General features: G+C 44.7%; 1 protein-coding gene across 1 annotated transcript in view; it reads right to left on the bottom strand.

Annotated features, from left to right (window-relative positions):
• CACNG3 (calcium voltage-gated channel auxiliary subunit gamma 3) overlaps window positions 1-16,265 on the bottom strand; it is a 98,799-nt gene that overhangs the window by 7,223 nt on the left and 75,311 nt on the right. The window contains exon 2 of the mRNA XM_006071160.3: window positions 6,211-6,294. Coding sequence (XP_006071222.1) covers window positions 6,211-6,294 — 84 coding nt within the window. The remainder of the gene's footprint in view (window positions 1-6,210; window positions 6,295-16,265) is intronic.

The following is a 16,265-nucleotide window of genomic DNA, read 5'->3' on the forward strand; positions in this document are numbered from 1 at the left end:
ACCATGGGCTTCGAACCTCAACTCATGTGGCATCCCACTCCCCACCACATTGCTACCTCCCGTTCTCCGTGGGGTGGTTCCTAGCTGCCCCCTCCCCAACCCCAACCACTGACTGCTGCCACCCTTGGCTCCTGGGCATGGACACAGGGAGAATCAGGATTGGGTGCAAGCCCTGGGCACCCTTGAGTGTCCTTATGCCGGAGGGAGTGTGACATTACATAGCAAGTAAAAGACACCATGACAGGTGGAGAGAGAGAAGGCAGAAGAAGGGAAACAGTATTTTTGGCCTGCGTTTTGAACCAGAAACACATTTCATTTTGCCCTGGGCCCTGCAATGTAGGTAGCTGGTGGGGCATCCTGGGATTCCCATTAGATCACAAGCTCTCTTTCCCAAAACACACGAACATTCGTTTAGTACTGAGTCTGGCAATGACCATGCAATATCTATTTAGTCACTGGATAAACACATGAATTTAGTTATTCATTCATCAAGGCTTCTGGGGCACCTACAAAATGCCAGGGGCTCTTCTGGGTCTTGGCATACTGACAGAAATGTTTAAACACCCCAAGGGGCACAGGTGTGGCCCTTCAAAGGGGAAAAAGGGGAGGCTAGTTGAGGCCCAGGGCAAGTCTTCGAAACAAGTGTGTTAACTCTTGTTACTGGATCATAGAGAGGCCCTAAGGTTTTGGGGGAAGGGGCCTTTAGGTGGGGATCCCAGTATTTACCCAACCAGTATTAGAGTTATTTCCTGGAATACTTGGGCCAGAGTATCAGTTGGATAAATTCTGCCTTCATTGAGGTACAAAAGAGCTAAGGTCCCACCCTTACGGGGCTTACATTCTAACAGAGATGACAGGTAGGAGCTGCTACCTAATTTTTAGGGCCCTATGCAGGATGAAAATGCAAGGCCTCTTGTTATAAAATTATTAAGAATTTCAAGATGGTATGGTGACTAGACTTATCATGGCAATCATTTTGAAATGTATAGAAATATCAAATCATTTTGTTGTGTAACAGGAACCAACATACTGTTGTAGGTTAGAAAGTGAAAGTCACCCAGTCATATCCAACTCTTTGTGACCCCATGGACCCCAGTCCATAGAATTCTCCAGGCCAGAATACTGGAGTAGGTAGCTGTTCCCTTCTCTAGCAGATCTTCCTGAAGCAGGGATCTAACTGGAGTCTCCTGCATTGCAGGCAGATTCTTAACCAGCTGAGCTACCAGGGAAGCTCCAATTGTAGGTCAGATCTACTTCAAAAACAAACTCATAGAAAAAGAGACCAGATTTGCGGTTACTAGAGGTGGGGACTAGGGGGAGGGGAATGAAATGAAGGTGGTCAAAAGGTACAGACTTCCAGGTTATAAGGAAAATAAATACTAGGGATTTAATGTGCAGCATGGTAAATAAAATTAACACAGCTGGACATTATACATAAAAACTGAGAGAGTAACTCCTGAGAGTTCTCAACACAAGGAAACAAACTTTTTCTGCTTCTTTAATTTTGTGTCTGTATGAGATGGTGAATGTTCACTAAACATTCTGTGGTCATCATTTCATGATGTATGTAAGTCAAACCATGATGCTGTACACCTTAAATCTATACAGCACTGTATATCAGTTATATATCAATAAAACTGGAAGAAAAGATGAAATAAAGGTGACTGTCAAAGGCATATATAAAAAAAGAAGACTTCCAAGATAGTGAGAGCAGAGAGCATGGACCCAGGTGTGGGCCCTTGAAGGGTGGGGCTGGTGTGGCTGAAAGGGCTGTAAGAACCCAGACTTGAGCTGACCATGGCATGGACTCGGTTGTAGATGGGTGGTGAGAGACTCAGGATGCATTTTGAAGGTAAATCCTAAAGAACTGGCAGTGGGATGTGAGAGAAAGAGGGGTTGACAATGACTCGAGGGCCTGGTGCTTAGCCGCTGAGCAGATGGTAGCATCTTTACAATCACGGCGCATGTGCAGGAGCAGTAGGGCAGCGGGAAAAGGTGGTCAGTGCATTCTTGGCGTTGAAGTTCAAGCTCAGTGCTCAGAACTTCACGGCCCTGTGGGTTTTCTCACGGATGCAGCTGCAGCCCTTCCTACTGCTGCAGCGTGGCGGTACTCACGCTCCAAGGGCACAGGGCTGGGCTCTGCTTTTGTTGTTGCTGGTGTTTTGTTTTGTCTTTTTCACGGAAAAAGTTTTCTGCAAGTTTGGTAGCTGGTTTGGGATCTGCCTGGGAGGGCCGATGGAGGAGAACTGGGGTGAGATTCTCTTCATGAAAAGAAGAAAATGAAAAAAATTCTAGCTTTTGTTTAGGGATGACCACCCCAAGTCACCCAGTGTTGGGGTCTGGGCAGACCAGGATCCCAGTAACTGTCCTCATTGTGATGGGAAAGTTTTGGGAGGGGCTTCAAACTAACTAGAAACCTCAATAGGAGACCTGAAGCATGATGGGAGGGGTACTGGATGTCCTGACCCCTGGGAGGGTGATTAGATCAGTCCCCATCCTGGCTTCAGGCCAGTCAGTCACTGTCCAGGAGTCCTGGCCTAGGCCTGGCTTGCCCTGCACATCTGGGCCCCACACAGGCTTGCAGGGGGCAGGGCGGGCCCCCTGGTTCCTCTAGTGCCCATGTCAAGGGGTATCCTGGGAAGTAAGCTCTGGGGTCTTTGGTGGGCATAGCTTATCTATAGCATCTAAATATTTACCCATATGGCCTATGAGTTTCCATATGAACCTTGGCCCTGGGCCCCACAAATATTAGGAGTGGGTCTACCCCCAGTGATATCAAGGACTTGTTAGGAACTCTTGTGCAGATCTCTGAAGCAATCGTTTGCATTGTATCCTTGATGGGAATTGCTGGAATATTCAATGTGATGAGTTCAACTGATTAAAGGAGAGCACCTTAAAAACAATTTTTAAAAAAAAAATTTCAAAGTATGATTACAGTGTGATTATGCCTGAAGGAGATGATCTGAACGTTGGAAGCTACTGAATTGCGTTGGTTGTGTGTATTTGCGATGTGTGGCTGTGAGACGTGGGAACGTGGTTGCTTCCTATGTGGTGTGAGAACCATCTGGAAACCAGGCGGTGGCCAGATCCCATTTCTGCCCCATTTCTGCCCCACGGGCGGGATCAGAGCAGGTTCTGAAGACTCTGGCTACAGGTGCCAGCCTCACACAGGATGTGCTCTGCTGCCACTTTCTCCTAAGTCAGGTGGAGTCTACCCTCGATTCATTCACTGTTTTTTTTTTTGGCTGTGATGCATGGCTTGTGGGATCTTAGTTCCCTCACTAGGGATCAAACCCCAGCTTCAACAGTGAAAGCACCAAGTCCTAACCAATGAACCGCCAGGGAATTCCCAACCTTGGATTTGGTTTATCTAGATGAACAAGAAGGTTTTTGTCTGGCTTCAGGACAATTAAAGACGTCTTGCTGTCTTCTTTCCCTGTTTCTCCTCCCTAATCTATATGGGGCTAAGCTGTGGTCCTAGGAGTGGGGAGGGAAGCTTGTTCCAGGGTAATTTCATCTTCGTTGTCTGAGCAGGGCTTGGCCAGGTCCAGTGCTATGTTAGGGATTTCTCTAGTCTAGGGATCCCCAACCTACAGGCTCTGGACTGCTTCCCATCTGTGGTCTGTTAAGAACCAGGCTGCACAGCAGGAGGTGAGTGGCAGGCCAGTGGGTGAAGCTTCATCTGTATTTACAGCCATTCCCCATCACTCACGTTACTGCCTAAACTCAGCCTCCTGTCAGATCAGGGTCATTAGATTCTCATAGGAGCCAGAACCCTATTGCTTCAATCTTCCTGAAACCATCCCCTCAACCGCCCGACCCCTGCTGTCCATGGAAAAATTGTCTTCCATGGAACCAGTCCCTGGTGCCAAAAAGGTTGGGGACCACTGCTCAGGTCAACAGGACCTGTGGACTCTTAAACCTTCTGCTACAGATTTAAACTGTAACCTCCCCAACCACATATAAGGAAGAAGAAAAAGCAAACAAATTAGTGTGGAGAATCCCATCCTCCTGGGGTGTGGTCACAGCAGGAACTAGCAGTGTGTGGATTGGACGGGCTGGAGACCCCTGCAGGAACGGGACCCTGGCCCCACGTGACTGGGTCAGGGATTCCAACATTCCCAGCAGGAAATTCGTGTGCTTGGGACAGTCCCTCCTTAACTGGGTTCGGTGGCTGATGGTGAGGACCTTCACCTTCCAAGAGGGGAGAGATATATTTTGTTGGAAAAGAGGTGCATCTCTTGGAAGAATTTAAAATCAGTTTTGCAAGTTGTGAAATAGAACTCACAGTTCTGTTTTATCCCCAGCAGGGCAAACATCAAAATGGGGAAGAAAAGTAAAAACTTAGGCACTCTGATAAAACCCCACTTGTGATGGCTTTAGAATAATCCTTTTTTTGAGGAAGTCCAAGTAATAATAATCTATGTCATCCCCCAAACTCTGGTCAAGCTCCCTCTCTAAATGTGGCTTCTATTCCCACATCAGATCTTTTTGAGCTGCTCATATAAACCCTAGGCAGCATTGGACAAATCCAAGTAGCTGAAAAAAGAGAAATAATATGTTTACGTTTTAAAATTTAGCTTAGAAGTGTCTGTTTCTTTCAAACTGATCCCCCAGCACCACTTAGATTGTTATGTGATTAAAGGCTCATATGAATACCCACAGCCCCTCTGCAGACTAGCAAGCATGAGTAGAGTGAAAACTGATTTTAATTGTAAAACACTCTGCCTGAGTTATGAGTTACAGGCATAGTCAGAATACCACAATTTCTTGAAGTTTTTATTGATATTACTGTAGTAGTTTTTTAAAAAATGTTACATTTAACACTCTCTAATAGTAAATTAGTCAGTGCCTTAAAATTTCCCTTTTGAGGAAACTCAGGCTCCCTGTTGAAGAAATTCTATTTAAATTACATTGTTTCCAATTCCCTCTGTGCCAGGATCAATGTCAGGCCCTTGGCTGCTGTTGGCCTTGGCTGTTGTTCATCCCATGCCACAAAAAAGAGCCAACACGTATGGTTTCAGGCGGCGTGTAATGTGCATTTCACATTTATGTAATTTTCATGACCCTGTTAAATGGATGACTTTATAGTCTTCATTCCTGACTATAAAGAAAGGTGAGAGACTATTTGATGATGCAGTTTTGATTTGCATTTCTCTAATTATTAGTGATGTTGAGCATCTTTTCATGTGTTGGTTGGCTATCTGTGTGTCTTCTTTAGAGAGAGGTTTATTTTAGGTCTTCCACCCATTTTTTGATTGTGTAATTTGTTTTTGTTTTTTGATATTGAGCTACATGAGCTCTGTGTATGTTTTGGAGATTAATTCCTTGTCAATTGCTCTGTTTGCAAATATTTTCTCACACTCTGGGGATGGTCTTTTTGTTTTGTTTATGGTTTCCTTTGCTGCACAAAAGCTTTTAAGTTTAAGTATGTCCCATTTGTTTATTCTTATTTTCATTATTCTAGGAGGTGGTCAAAAAAGATCTTGCTGCGATTTATGACAAAGAGTGTTCTGCCTCTGTTTTCCTCTAAGAGTTTTATAGAGTTTGGTCTTACAATGAGAGGTAAAGCAACTTGGCCCAGATCTAACCCAGCTCGGAGGGCGTCAGCGGAGTAAAAGCCCTGGTCGACCAGAATCCAGAGCCCTTGCTCAGCATACCCTACTGCCTCCTACATTCTGTATTCATGACAGTTCCCCATCATATCAGGGTCACTGACCTTGGGACAATCTATGGGGAGACACTGGCCCTGCCCCAATGCTATTGAAACTGAAGAAGGGTGAACCTTGGTTTACATTTATTCTCCCAGGCCTTGCCCCTCAGGACCTCGCCCATTAGCACTTCATCCATTAGCACCTCACCCATTAGCACCTCAAATCCACCCTCTGGGGCAGGTGAAAACTTGTATTCAAGTTAAAGAAAACCCTTAGATTTTCTTGTAAGTGGACTAAAAAGAACTTTTGAGGTTTGATTCACCTTTTTTTTTTTCTTTTCCTGTTTCTAGTTCATTGAAATGAAAGAGACTCAGATATCAGAACTGCCTGAATGTCTCTGTCTACTAGCAAAGATTTTCCTGAAGCTTCATTGCACATATCCATTTCTGAGGCTAGGTATTGGGGAGCCTCAAACTCAGAGGCAGCTGGGTGACCACAGGGCACCCCTCCTCACCATCCTCCCGCCAGGGGGACCCTGGAAGTCGGGGAAACTTACGCAGGAGATACTCAGCTGTATCCTGTTCGTAGTCAGCATCTTCGGGGAAGTGATCAATTTTCTTGCACACGCCTCGGAAAGCCCCTGTGGAAACAAGTGTGGCCCTGAGTCGGGGGAGGGGGGCAGAAAGAGCACCTGGGTCCAGCCTGGGGCTTCTCCTCTCCCACAGTGAAGATCCTTCAGACTTGGTGGTTCTGCCTTGGTGGGTCAATCAGCGTCTTTCTTGGGGCACAAAAAGGAGATTAGTAGAGGAAAAAAATAAATAAAGCTGGAGATGGAAACTTTCTGCTTAGATTTTTGCATGATCCTGGGATCTATTTAGAAGGGCAAAGAGCTAGGAAGCATAAGCATTCATCATGAGAGCTGTTATTTTTTCCCCAGTCAATGAGGGGAAAGGGGAAAAGAAAGTGGAATATACATGTGTGTGTGTGCATGTGCGTGCTGAGTTGCTTCATTGTGTCCGACTCTTTGCAATCCCATGGACTGTAGCCCGCCAGGCTCCTCTGCCCATGGGATTCTCCAGGCAAGAATACTGGAGTCGGTTGCCATTTCCTTCTCCAGGGGATCTTCCCGACTCAGGGATCGAACATGTGTCTCCTGTGGCTCTTGCATTGTAGGTAGATTCTTTACTGCTGAGCCACCGGGGGAAACCCAGTGGGTAGACATATATGTGTGTATATATATATATTTATATATAAAAACTTATCGTCCCATTTTACAGATGAAGCAACTGGCCAATAGCATTGTGCTTAGGGACTTCCCTGGTGGTCCAGTGGTTAAGGATCCACCTTGCAATGCAGCAGACTTGGGTTTGATCCCTGGTCAGAGGAACTAAGACCCCCTCATGCTGCAACAAAGCCCCGAGGAGCCAAATAAATATTTTTGGGGGGAATGGGAGAGAGGCTCGTGAGGGAAGGGATATATATTAATATATAGTTATGACTGATTCGAGTTGTTGTATGGCAGAAACCAACACAACCTTGTAAAGCAATAATCTTCCAATTAAAACACAAAACAAAACTGTGCTTGCGCTCAAATGCGTAAGAGGTGAGCCAGAACACAATCAAGGTCTGCTGGCTCCTCGGTGTGGATTCCAGGCACGGATTCGGAGTAACCCACTCTCTCTGATAGATAACACAGGATAGTCCCCTTTAACGATCCCCTTGCCTGGAACCACAGCTTTCTGGGCTCTGCTGTGCAGCTCACTCCTTCAGGAGGACAGAATTGCATGGGTATATCCTGGGGAAACGACAGTCAGCATTCTCTTTCCTTTTCTTCCTTCGCCATCAGCCTGAGTTAACTCATTGCGGGTGTTTGATAATCGTTGTGGGTGTTTGTTAACTAGCCAATTAGCCAGTCTCCAGGGCAGTTAATGGCTCTGCCAGTTCTCATAAATGACAAACAATTTCAGAACCTCTCACCACAACACAGTGTGAAATTATGCCTTATTGTTCTTGTCTCTGCCCGTAGAGATGGCGTGGAGGTGAGGGGCCAGGTGGTGTCGAGGACCGCAGACAAGGCTTATATTCACACACAGCTGGGCTTATATTTTCAGAGTAGTTACTGTAAGAAATAAGATCATATATGAAGTAAGATAATTTTTGCAAAGCTCTGGGCGCATCATTATAATGGCTAGCACCTTTGAAGTGCTTCCAGTGGACAAGGCACAGAGCTGAAACCTACATTCTTCTCATTTACTCTCATCCACCACCCTAGGAGGTAGGGACTATTCACACTGACATTCGATGATGAGTCAATGCAGGATCGCAGAGGAGAGAGGGTTGTCACAGCTGGTGAAGGGAAGAGTCAATATTTGCATCTGGCTTTACCATTACACTATGTCTATTATTATCTGATAATAATAGGAGTGCTATGCATGTTTAAAAACATTTTATTTCTTTATTTGGCCCCACAGGATCTTAGTTGTGGCATGCAGGATCTAGTTCCCCAACCAGGGATCGAACGTGGGCCCCCTGCATTGGGAGCACAAAGTCTTAGCCACTGGACCACCAGGGAAGTCCCGTGCCATGTATATTCTTAAAATTTTAATGAAGTGTAGTTGATTTACAATGTCCTGTTAGTTTCTGCTGTTCACCAAAATGATTCAATTATACGTATATATATATATATATATAATTTTCATATTCTTTCCATGATATCTTATTACAGAATATTAAATATAGTTCCCTTTGCTATACAGTAGGACCTTGTTGTTTATCCATTCTATATGTCTCAGTTTGCATCTGCTAATCCCAAGCTCCCAATCCATCCCTCTCCCTACCATCCCCTGACCCCGACCCTTGGCAACCACAAGTCTATTCTGTATGTCTATTTCTGCTTTGTGGAAATTCATTTATGTCATATTTTAGATTCCACATATAAGTGCTACCATATGGCATTTGCCTTTCTCTTTCTGACTTACTTCACTTAGTATGATAATCTCTAGGTTCATCCGTGTTGCTGCAAACAGCATTATTTCATCCTTTTTAATGGCTAAGTAACATCCCATTGTCACCCCACTCCAGTACTCTTGCCTGGAAAATCCCATGGACGGAGGAGCCTGGAAGGCTGCAGTCCATGGGGTCGCTGAGGGTTGGACACGACTGAGCGACTTCACTTTCACTTTTCACTTTCATGCACTGTAGAAGGAAATGGCAACCCACTCCAGTGTTCTTGCCTGGAGAATCCCGGGGACAAGGGAACCTGGTGGGCTGCTGTCTATGGGGTCACACAGAGTTGGAGACGACTGAAGTGACTCAGCAGCAGCAGCAGCAACATCCCATTGTGTATACGTACTACATCCTCTTTATCCATTCCTCTGTTGATGGACATTTAGGTTGCTTCCTTGGCTCGAGGAGAGCCATGTATTTAACCCGCACTACAAGTATGCTGCAAACCAGAGGCATTTCACAGAAAATGGCATGCGATATGAGCCCATTCTCTCGGTTCTGATTCTCCACTTACCAGGCAGAGAAGGGACTCAGAACCAAGAAGGGGAGTCTTGGAGAGAAGGCTTGAAGACTCAAAGAAATTCTTGGAAGAAGGACAAACTCAGAACTCCTTCCCTGATATTGAGAAAAGGCCTTCCTTTTTCTTGTTTGGATTTGAGAGTTTCAGCCAGATTCCTGTTTGTTTTTAAGCCCCATCCCCTTCCACCTGGCTGGATAACAAATCAGAATAAGTCACAAATGTGAAGCACTTACCGTACACCACATGCCATTCTAAATCCTCTCTAGCACTCAAGACAGCCTGTTGAGGTACCTGGTTTTATGAGTCCTATTTCACAGATGAGGAAATCTATAAAGTAGGTGATTTTCCCAAGGATACAGCTACAAGCGGCACACTCAAATGTAAGTCTTTCAGACTCCAAAGCCAAGTTCATAATCACTACTCAGAACTGCACTCTCTTCAACACATTTTAGGGTTGTAAGCAAAGTCCTTTGCCAGATGGCTGTATGACCATTTCACGGTCCATCCATTGTTATAAACCAGACCATAGGATGGTGATTTTTCCATCCACTATGCTTTTTCCAGGGTTTACATCAGGGGCCACTGGGCAGGGAAAGACGACTGGTTGTGGGACCCACCTATCAATAGCTATTTCACATTCTCAACAAGAGATTTCATAAGAAGGAGAAGTTCAGCTGAAGACTAAATGTGAAAGCTACTGAAACAGACCAGTCAGAACCACACGGGACTAGAGGGCTACACACATGCCCGCATCTGCTTGTGAAACGCGCCTTACCTGAGGGGGCTTAAGGCAGCTTGAAACTAGGATGCAGAGCCAGCAAACACCAGTGGCTCCTGGACACACGGTCAAGAATTTTAAGTGGTCTAAAGCGTCGCACCACCTGTTTTGTACAGCCTACGAGCTGAGGCTGGTTTTTGCATATGTAGATGGTTGGAAAAATCAAAAGAAGAATGTTGTTTCATGACACATTAAAAAAAAAAAAACTAGACAAAATTCAACTTTCAGAGTCTGTAAATAAAATCGTATTGAAATCCAGCCATGCCTGTTTGTTTACAATTTTTGTGCCAAAATGGCAGAGCTGAGTAGTTGTGGTAGAGACAGCAAAGCCAAAATTATTGACTGTTTGCCTAAGGAGGCTTCCCAGGTGGCTGTAGTGGTAAAAAAGCCACCTGCCAAGGCGAGGGACGTGAGAGATGTGCGTTTGATCCCTGAGTTGGGAAGATCCCCGAGAGGAAGGCATGGCAACCCACTCTAGTATTCTCGCCTGAAGAATCCCAAAGACAGAGGAGCCTGGTATGTTACAGTCCATGAGGTTGCGAAGAGTCAGACACAGACTGTGTACAAACTGCGGTGGGGGCAAAAGTCGGAAAAAATTGGGCCTTCTTGGGGCTGGAGAACTTAATCCAAGCTGGAGCTTCTGAAGCAGATAATGTTCATCTAGGGCAAATTTGGACTGAAGAATGTTCTGTTTGGTGTGTTTGTTTATGTTTTGTTTTTCACTTGTATTTTATTGTATTTTGATTTTAAATTGTATTAATATTTTTAAATTAATTAATTATTTTTGGCTGTGTTGGGTCATATTTGCTGCATGTGGGCTTGCTCAAGGGCTTTCTCTAGTTGGGGAGACTTGGGGGTAGGTGGCTACTCTCTTTGCAGTAGCTTCTCTTGTTGCAGCGTATGGGCTCTAGGGCACGTGGGCTTCAGTAGTTGTGGCTCCCGGGCTCTAGAGTGCAGGTTCAATAGTTGTGACTCATGGGCTTAGTTGCTCCTGAACATGTGGAATCTTCCCAGACCAGGGATCGAACCCATGTCCCCTGCACTGGCAGGTGGATTCTTTATCATTGGACCACCAGCGAAGTCCTGTATATTTTTATAAGTTAAGTATATCGCTGCAATTTAAAATTCAGGATATGTCCCAGGAAAATCTGATTTGCAGCTTCTCGTGAACAATGGGGCGCTCTGTCCCACGTGTCCGTGTGGAAACAATCCCCAGCAGCTGGGCATCAGTAACCCCTCCCCCGCTTTGGACTGGATGTAAGTTTCTCTAGTTGGCCAAAGTCCCCACCCGGCTCTACTTCACTTGAGCTACCTGTGGCGAATTACCGCTCCAAATCTCCATTTCTTCTTCTTCTACAGGATGAAGATAATAACAATAATAACTTCATGAGGCTGTCATGAGAATTAATCGAGGCTGTAATAGGAGTGCTGCACTCGGCAGTTTCTACAGAGCTCTTTTAATCAGGCAATGACGAAAGGCACTTAGTATAGTTCCTGGCACATAGTAAGAACTCAATAAATTATAACTATTCCTACCATTGGCTTGGGGAGGTATTTTAGGACCAGAAGAGACACATTGGTGCCATGATGAGAGTTTAAAAAGCAATACAAAAGGAAAGGGAATCAAGAATTTCCCTGAGGAAGACTCCACACTGAAAATGAAGCTGCTGGCACCGTAAGTCATACACTCATCAAAAAGTGAACTTGGCCATTCGTACAAATAGCATATTGCCAGCTCCCAGAAATAACCACTGTTTAGCATTTCTGTATGTTTCCTTCCAGCCTTCTCCCCACACCCCCCAGGCTGTAACACACAAGTAGTTTTTTTTTAAAAATCAGGATTTTGCTGTTCTTATTCTCACTTATATTTTCTCATCAGTATTTCCCTACATCAGTAAAATCTAAGGAAAACAAAGGATGGGATTGGACTTGCCCATGAACTGCAGAGGATGGAATCAAGAGAGATGCTGAAAACAGGTACCCTGTGAGGATGAAGTCAGGGTACAGAGATAAGCACTGTCCTAGTACAGCTGAGGCTAAGACACTGGGGCTGAGAGACGCAGAAACCAGGAATGTGGAACACCAGGAGAGGGCTCGGTGGTGGTTGGTCTAGGAGACAGACCAGCGGTTACAGGTGAGAGGGGATGGGAACCCCAAGTAGAGCACATAGGGAGCTAGGCTGTGAGAACTCACAGACCTCAGGACCCCCAAAAGAGCTTTGGAATGACAGGGAGACCCAAGAGAGATTTCCTGAAGTGCTGAAGTGTAATTACAGGGACTGGATTTGGGGTGGCAACAAGACTCATCCTGCAGAGAACTTTACAGTAATGGCTTATCTCTGGCTCTGACAATAGAAGAATACTTCTTTCCTATGAGGAAGGCACCTCCTTTAAACCAACAATCCTTTTCAAAGGTCAAACCCTAGAAATAGTCCCATTACAATCAAGAATGAGATATGAATGCCCGCAATTGCCTCTATTATGTACCATGGTTCTACAAGCTCCAGTACAAGAAGAAATAAAACAGAATTAAGAGTTATACACGATAAAAAATAGGGTAAAATTATCATTTCTTTCCAGGTGATCGAATAGTCTATTTGGTAATGGAAGCTGGAGGCAATTCACTATGAAAAAAATAGTAGAATGAATGAAAGAAGTCAGGAAGGTGGCTCCTGGCAAGATATTAAACCATAAAACAAAGCTGTAATAATTAAGTCATTGTGGTACTGACATTGACAAAGTACATTTATTAGGATATTTTTTCAAAGCAGAGAAATGTTAGAAAGAAAATAAGGAGCAATCCATTATTCCGTATTCAGATAACCCTTGTTAAACTAAAAGAATATATGTACGTAGTTAGAAAATTCAAACAGTATATATAGAAAAGGCATAAGATTAAAGTAAAAGCGCTTCCTTCATCACCCAAAATTCTCTCACTTGATAACTTTGTAGAGTGATTTCTGTTAACTGAATGTTGAATGAAATCATGTCTAAACTGAGATCTGAAGGTTAATTAAAAGTTAATCAGAGTAAGGGAGGTGTGTGGCTCCAGGCAGAGTGGAATAACTTGTGAGATGATGAGAGGGAGTGAGTGAAAGAAAAACTCATTTGGGTCCTCTGAGTGATTCAGGGTGTTAAGAGGATCAATGGTGGCTGGTCTGGGAGACAGATCCAGTAGCCACTGGTGACAGGTGATAAGGTGATGGATACCTGGGGTAGGGCAGGCATGAGAACTGGGCTGTGAAGATTGATTGCTTCAACCTCCTGCTCCCTCCCTCCCTCACTCCTTCCTTTCCTTCTTTCCATCCTTCCCCCAAATTTATCAAACACCCACAGTGTACCAGAGCTGTTTTAAGTCCTAGGAATTGACTAGTGGCCAAGACAAAGAAGATTCTGGTCCTCAGAATTTATATCCTCGCTGGAAAAGAGAGTCTATAGACTATTCAATAGAAGAATAAGATAACTTTGCTGTAAAGAGACCCTACAGGATGATGTGATGGTGGGGGAGATGGTTGGCAACTTGGGGCAGGGTGGTCCAGGGGAACATATGAGCTCAGACCTGAGTACAGAGAAGGAGTCAGTGGTGTGAAGAGCCCGAGAAAGGGCTTTCCAGGCCAAGCGCAGTGCAAGTGGCTCTGGGGTTGGGAATGAGCTTGGGGAACAGAAAGGAGACCAGTGGGTGGAAGAGGGCTTCTTGTGGGGGTGTTACCGGGTCCATCAGCTGCCCTTCAAGCTGTCCCTTCAGCACTGAGGTCTATGGAATATCTCGGAGGTTGGGTTGCACAAGGACCAAGGTCACCTCCATCTCTTCCTTAGGGTCGGGGTAACCTAAAGGATCTACATGGCCTTGAGGGGCTTCCAGACATGCAAGGGAGGCAGCCAGGCTGGGGAGGGAGCCCAGAAAATGGGATGTTTGTGTTTTTAACTCATAAAGCCCTTGTCACATATCTCCAGGGAAAGTGGTGTTTCCACGTTCCCTGGCTCAGTCTCCATCCTGAGTATTTCCTTTCAGATCTAAGTACCGTGGGCACCCAGCCTGATCTTGGGAAATGGCCATCAACAATCATGAAGTGGGGATTAGGCTGTTTTGCTTGGAATTTCTTTTTTTTTTCTTCAGGTTTTTTTAAACTGAAGCATGGTTGATTTACAATGCTGTGTTAGTTTACACACACACACACACACACACATCCATTTTTCTCAGCTTCTTTTCCCTTATAGGTTATTACAAAATATTGAGTATACTTTTCTGGAATTTTTACAAACAAGTCAGCTTCTTGTAATTTGGAGAAATAAAGGCTGTACCCTCTAAGAGATGGGAATACCAGACCACCTTACCTTCCTCCTGAGAAACCTGTATGCAGGTCAAGAAGCAACAGTTAGAACCGGACATGGAAAATGGACTAGTTCCCAGTACTCCCTTGATGTCAGTACATCAAGGCTCTATATTGTCACTCTGCTTATTTAACTTATATGCAGTGTACATCATGTGAAATGCTGGGTTGGATGAAACACAAGCTGGAATCAAGATTGCTGGGAGAAATATCAATAATCTCAGCTATGCAGATGAGATTGGCACAAAGTGAAGAGAAAGTAAAGAACCTCTTGATGAAAGTGAAAGAAAAGAGTGAAAAAGTTGGCTTAAAACGCAACATTCAAAAAACAAAGATCATAGCATCCGATCTCATCACTTCATGGCAAACAGATGGGGAAACAATGAAAACAGTGACAGACTTCATGTTCTTGCGCTCCAAAATCACTATGGATGGTGATTGCAGCCATGAAATTAAACGACGCTTGCTCCTTAGGGAAAAAAATTATGATGAACTTAGCATATTAAAAAGCAGAGACATCACTTTTCCAACAAAGGTCCACATAGTCAAAGTTACGGTTTTCCAATAGTCATGTATGATGTGAGAGTTGGACCATAAAGAAGGCTGAGCACCAAAGAAATGATGCTTTCAAATAATTGTGGTGCTGGAGAAGCCTCTTGAGAGTCCCTTGGACTGCAAGGAGATCCAACCAGTCAATCCTAAAGGAAATCAATCCTGAATATTTGTTGAAAGGATTGATGTTAAAGCTCCAATACTTTGGATCACCTAATATGAAGAGCCAACTCACTGGAAAAGACCCTGATGCTCGGAAAGGTTGGGGGCAGGAGGAGAAGAGGGAGACAGAAAATGAGATAGTTGGATGGCATCACCGATGGACGTGAGTTTGAGCAAACCCCAGGAGATAGTGAAGGACAGGAAAGCCTGGCATCCCATGGGGTCACAAAGAGTCAGGCACGACTGAGCAACTGAACAGCACCTCTTCAGCAGGTACATATTTGACTTAGAAAGAGGTTGTCCAGTGACACAGGCATAGGAACAAAGCTTTGGAGCCCTCAGGCCTGAGTTCAAATCTCTGTTCCACCACTTACTAACTCATTGGTTGAGCGACCTTGGATGAGTTATTTATTCCACTGAGCCTCGGTCTCCTGTAAGAAAACAATAATCTGCAAATAACTTCTCAAAGAAAGAAGTATGTTACCTGCTGTTTGTTTAGATGTGCCCTGTGCCACGTGTCAAGCTAAGGGATCTTTGTGTAGTGCTTGCAACCCCATGAAGCGGGCACTCCTGCTGGTTGTAGACTGGAGTGAGGAGCGTGGATTCTGGAGCCAAACTGCCTGACTGTGAGAGCTGGCTGTGTTGCAAGTTACTGAACTTACGTGTATCTCAGTTTCCTGTCTGTAATCTGAGCATACTGGTGGTATATAGCTTGTGGGGTGTAATGAGGATTAAAAGAGTTAATATTTGTCTAGAGCTTTAGATCGATGGTTACTATTATGTGTGTGTTAATCCAATCACTCCATTTATAGACAGGAAACCTGAGGCCTAAAACCAAGGTCTGTCTAACTTTAGAGCCTGAGGTCTTAGCAAAATCCGCTAAATGGTACTAACATGGTGCTGAGCCCCAAGAACAGCATTAACAAACGACAGCTTCTGGGACTTCCTTGGCAGTCCAGTGGTTCCGGCTCGAAGCTTGCAATGCAGGAGACGCAGGTTCAATCCCTGGTTGGGGAACTAAGATCCTGCATGCCACATGGTGTGACTCCTATTGCATCCCACCCCCTGCCAAAAAAAAACAAAAACAAAAAAAACCCCAAACCAAGGGACAGCTATTAATGTTGTTACTAACTATTTGGGGCACAGGGGGAAAGGAAGCCATGGGGAAGCTGGAGATCGTGTCTTCTCCCTGCCACCCTCACATGGACGTGTCTATACATGCACAGACCTGTGTGTGGGCGTGTGCACACGTGTGATCCCACA

Source organism: Bubalus bubalis, chromosome 24, assembly GCF_019923935.1.
Source record: "Bubalus bubalis isolate 160015118507 breed Murrah chromosome 24, NDDB_SH_1, whole genome shotgun sequence".
In the NCBI taxonomy this organism is placed as follows: domain Eukaryota; kingdom Metazoa; phylum Chordata; class Mammalia; order Artiodactyla; family Bovidae; genus Bubalus; species Bubalus bubalis.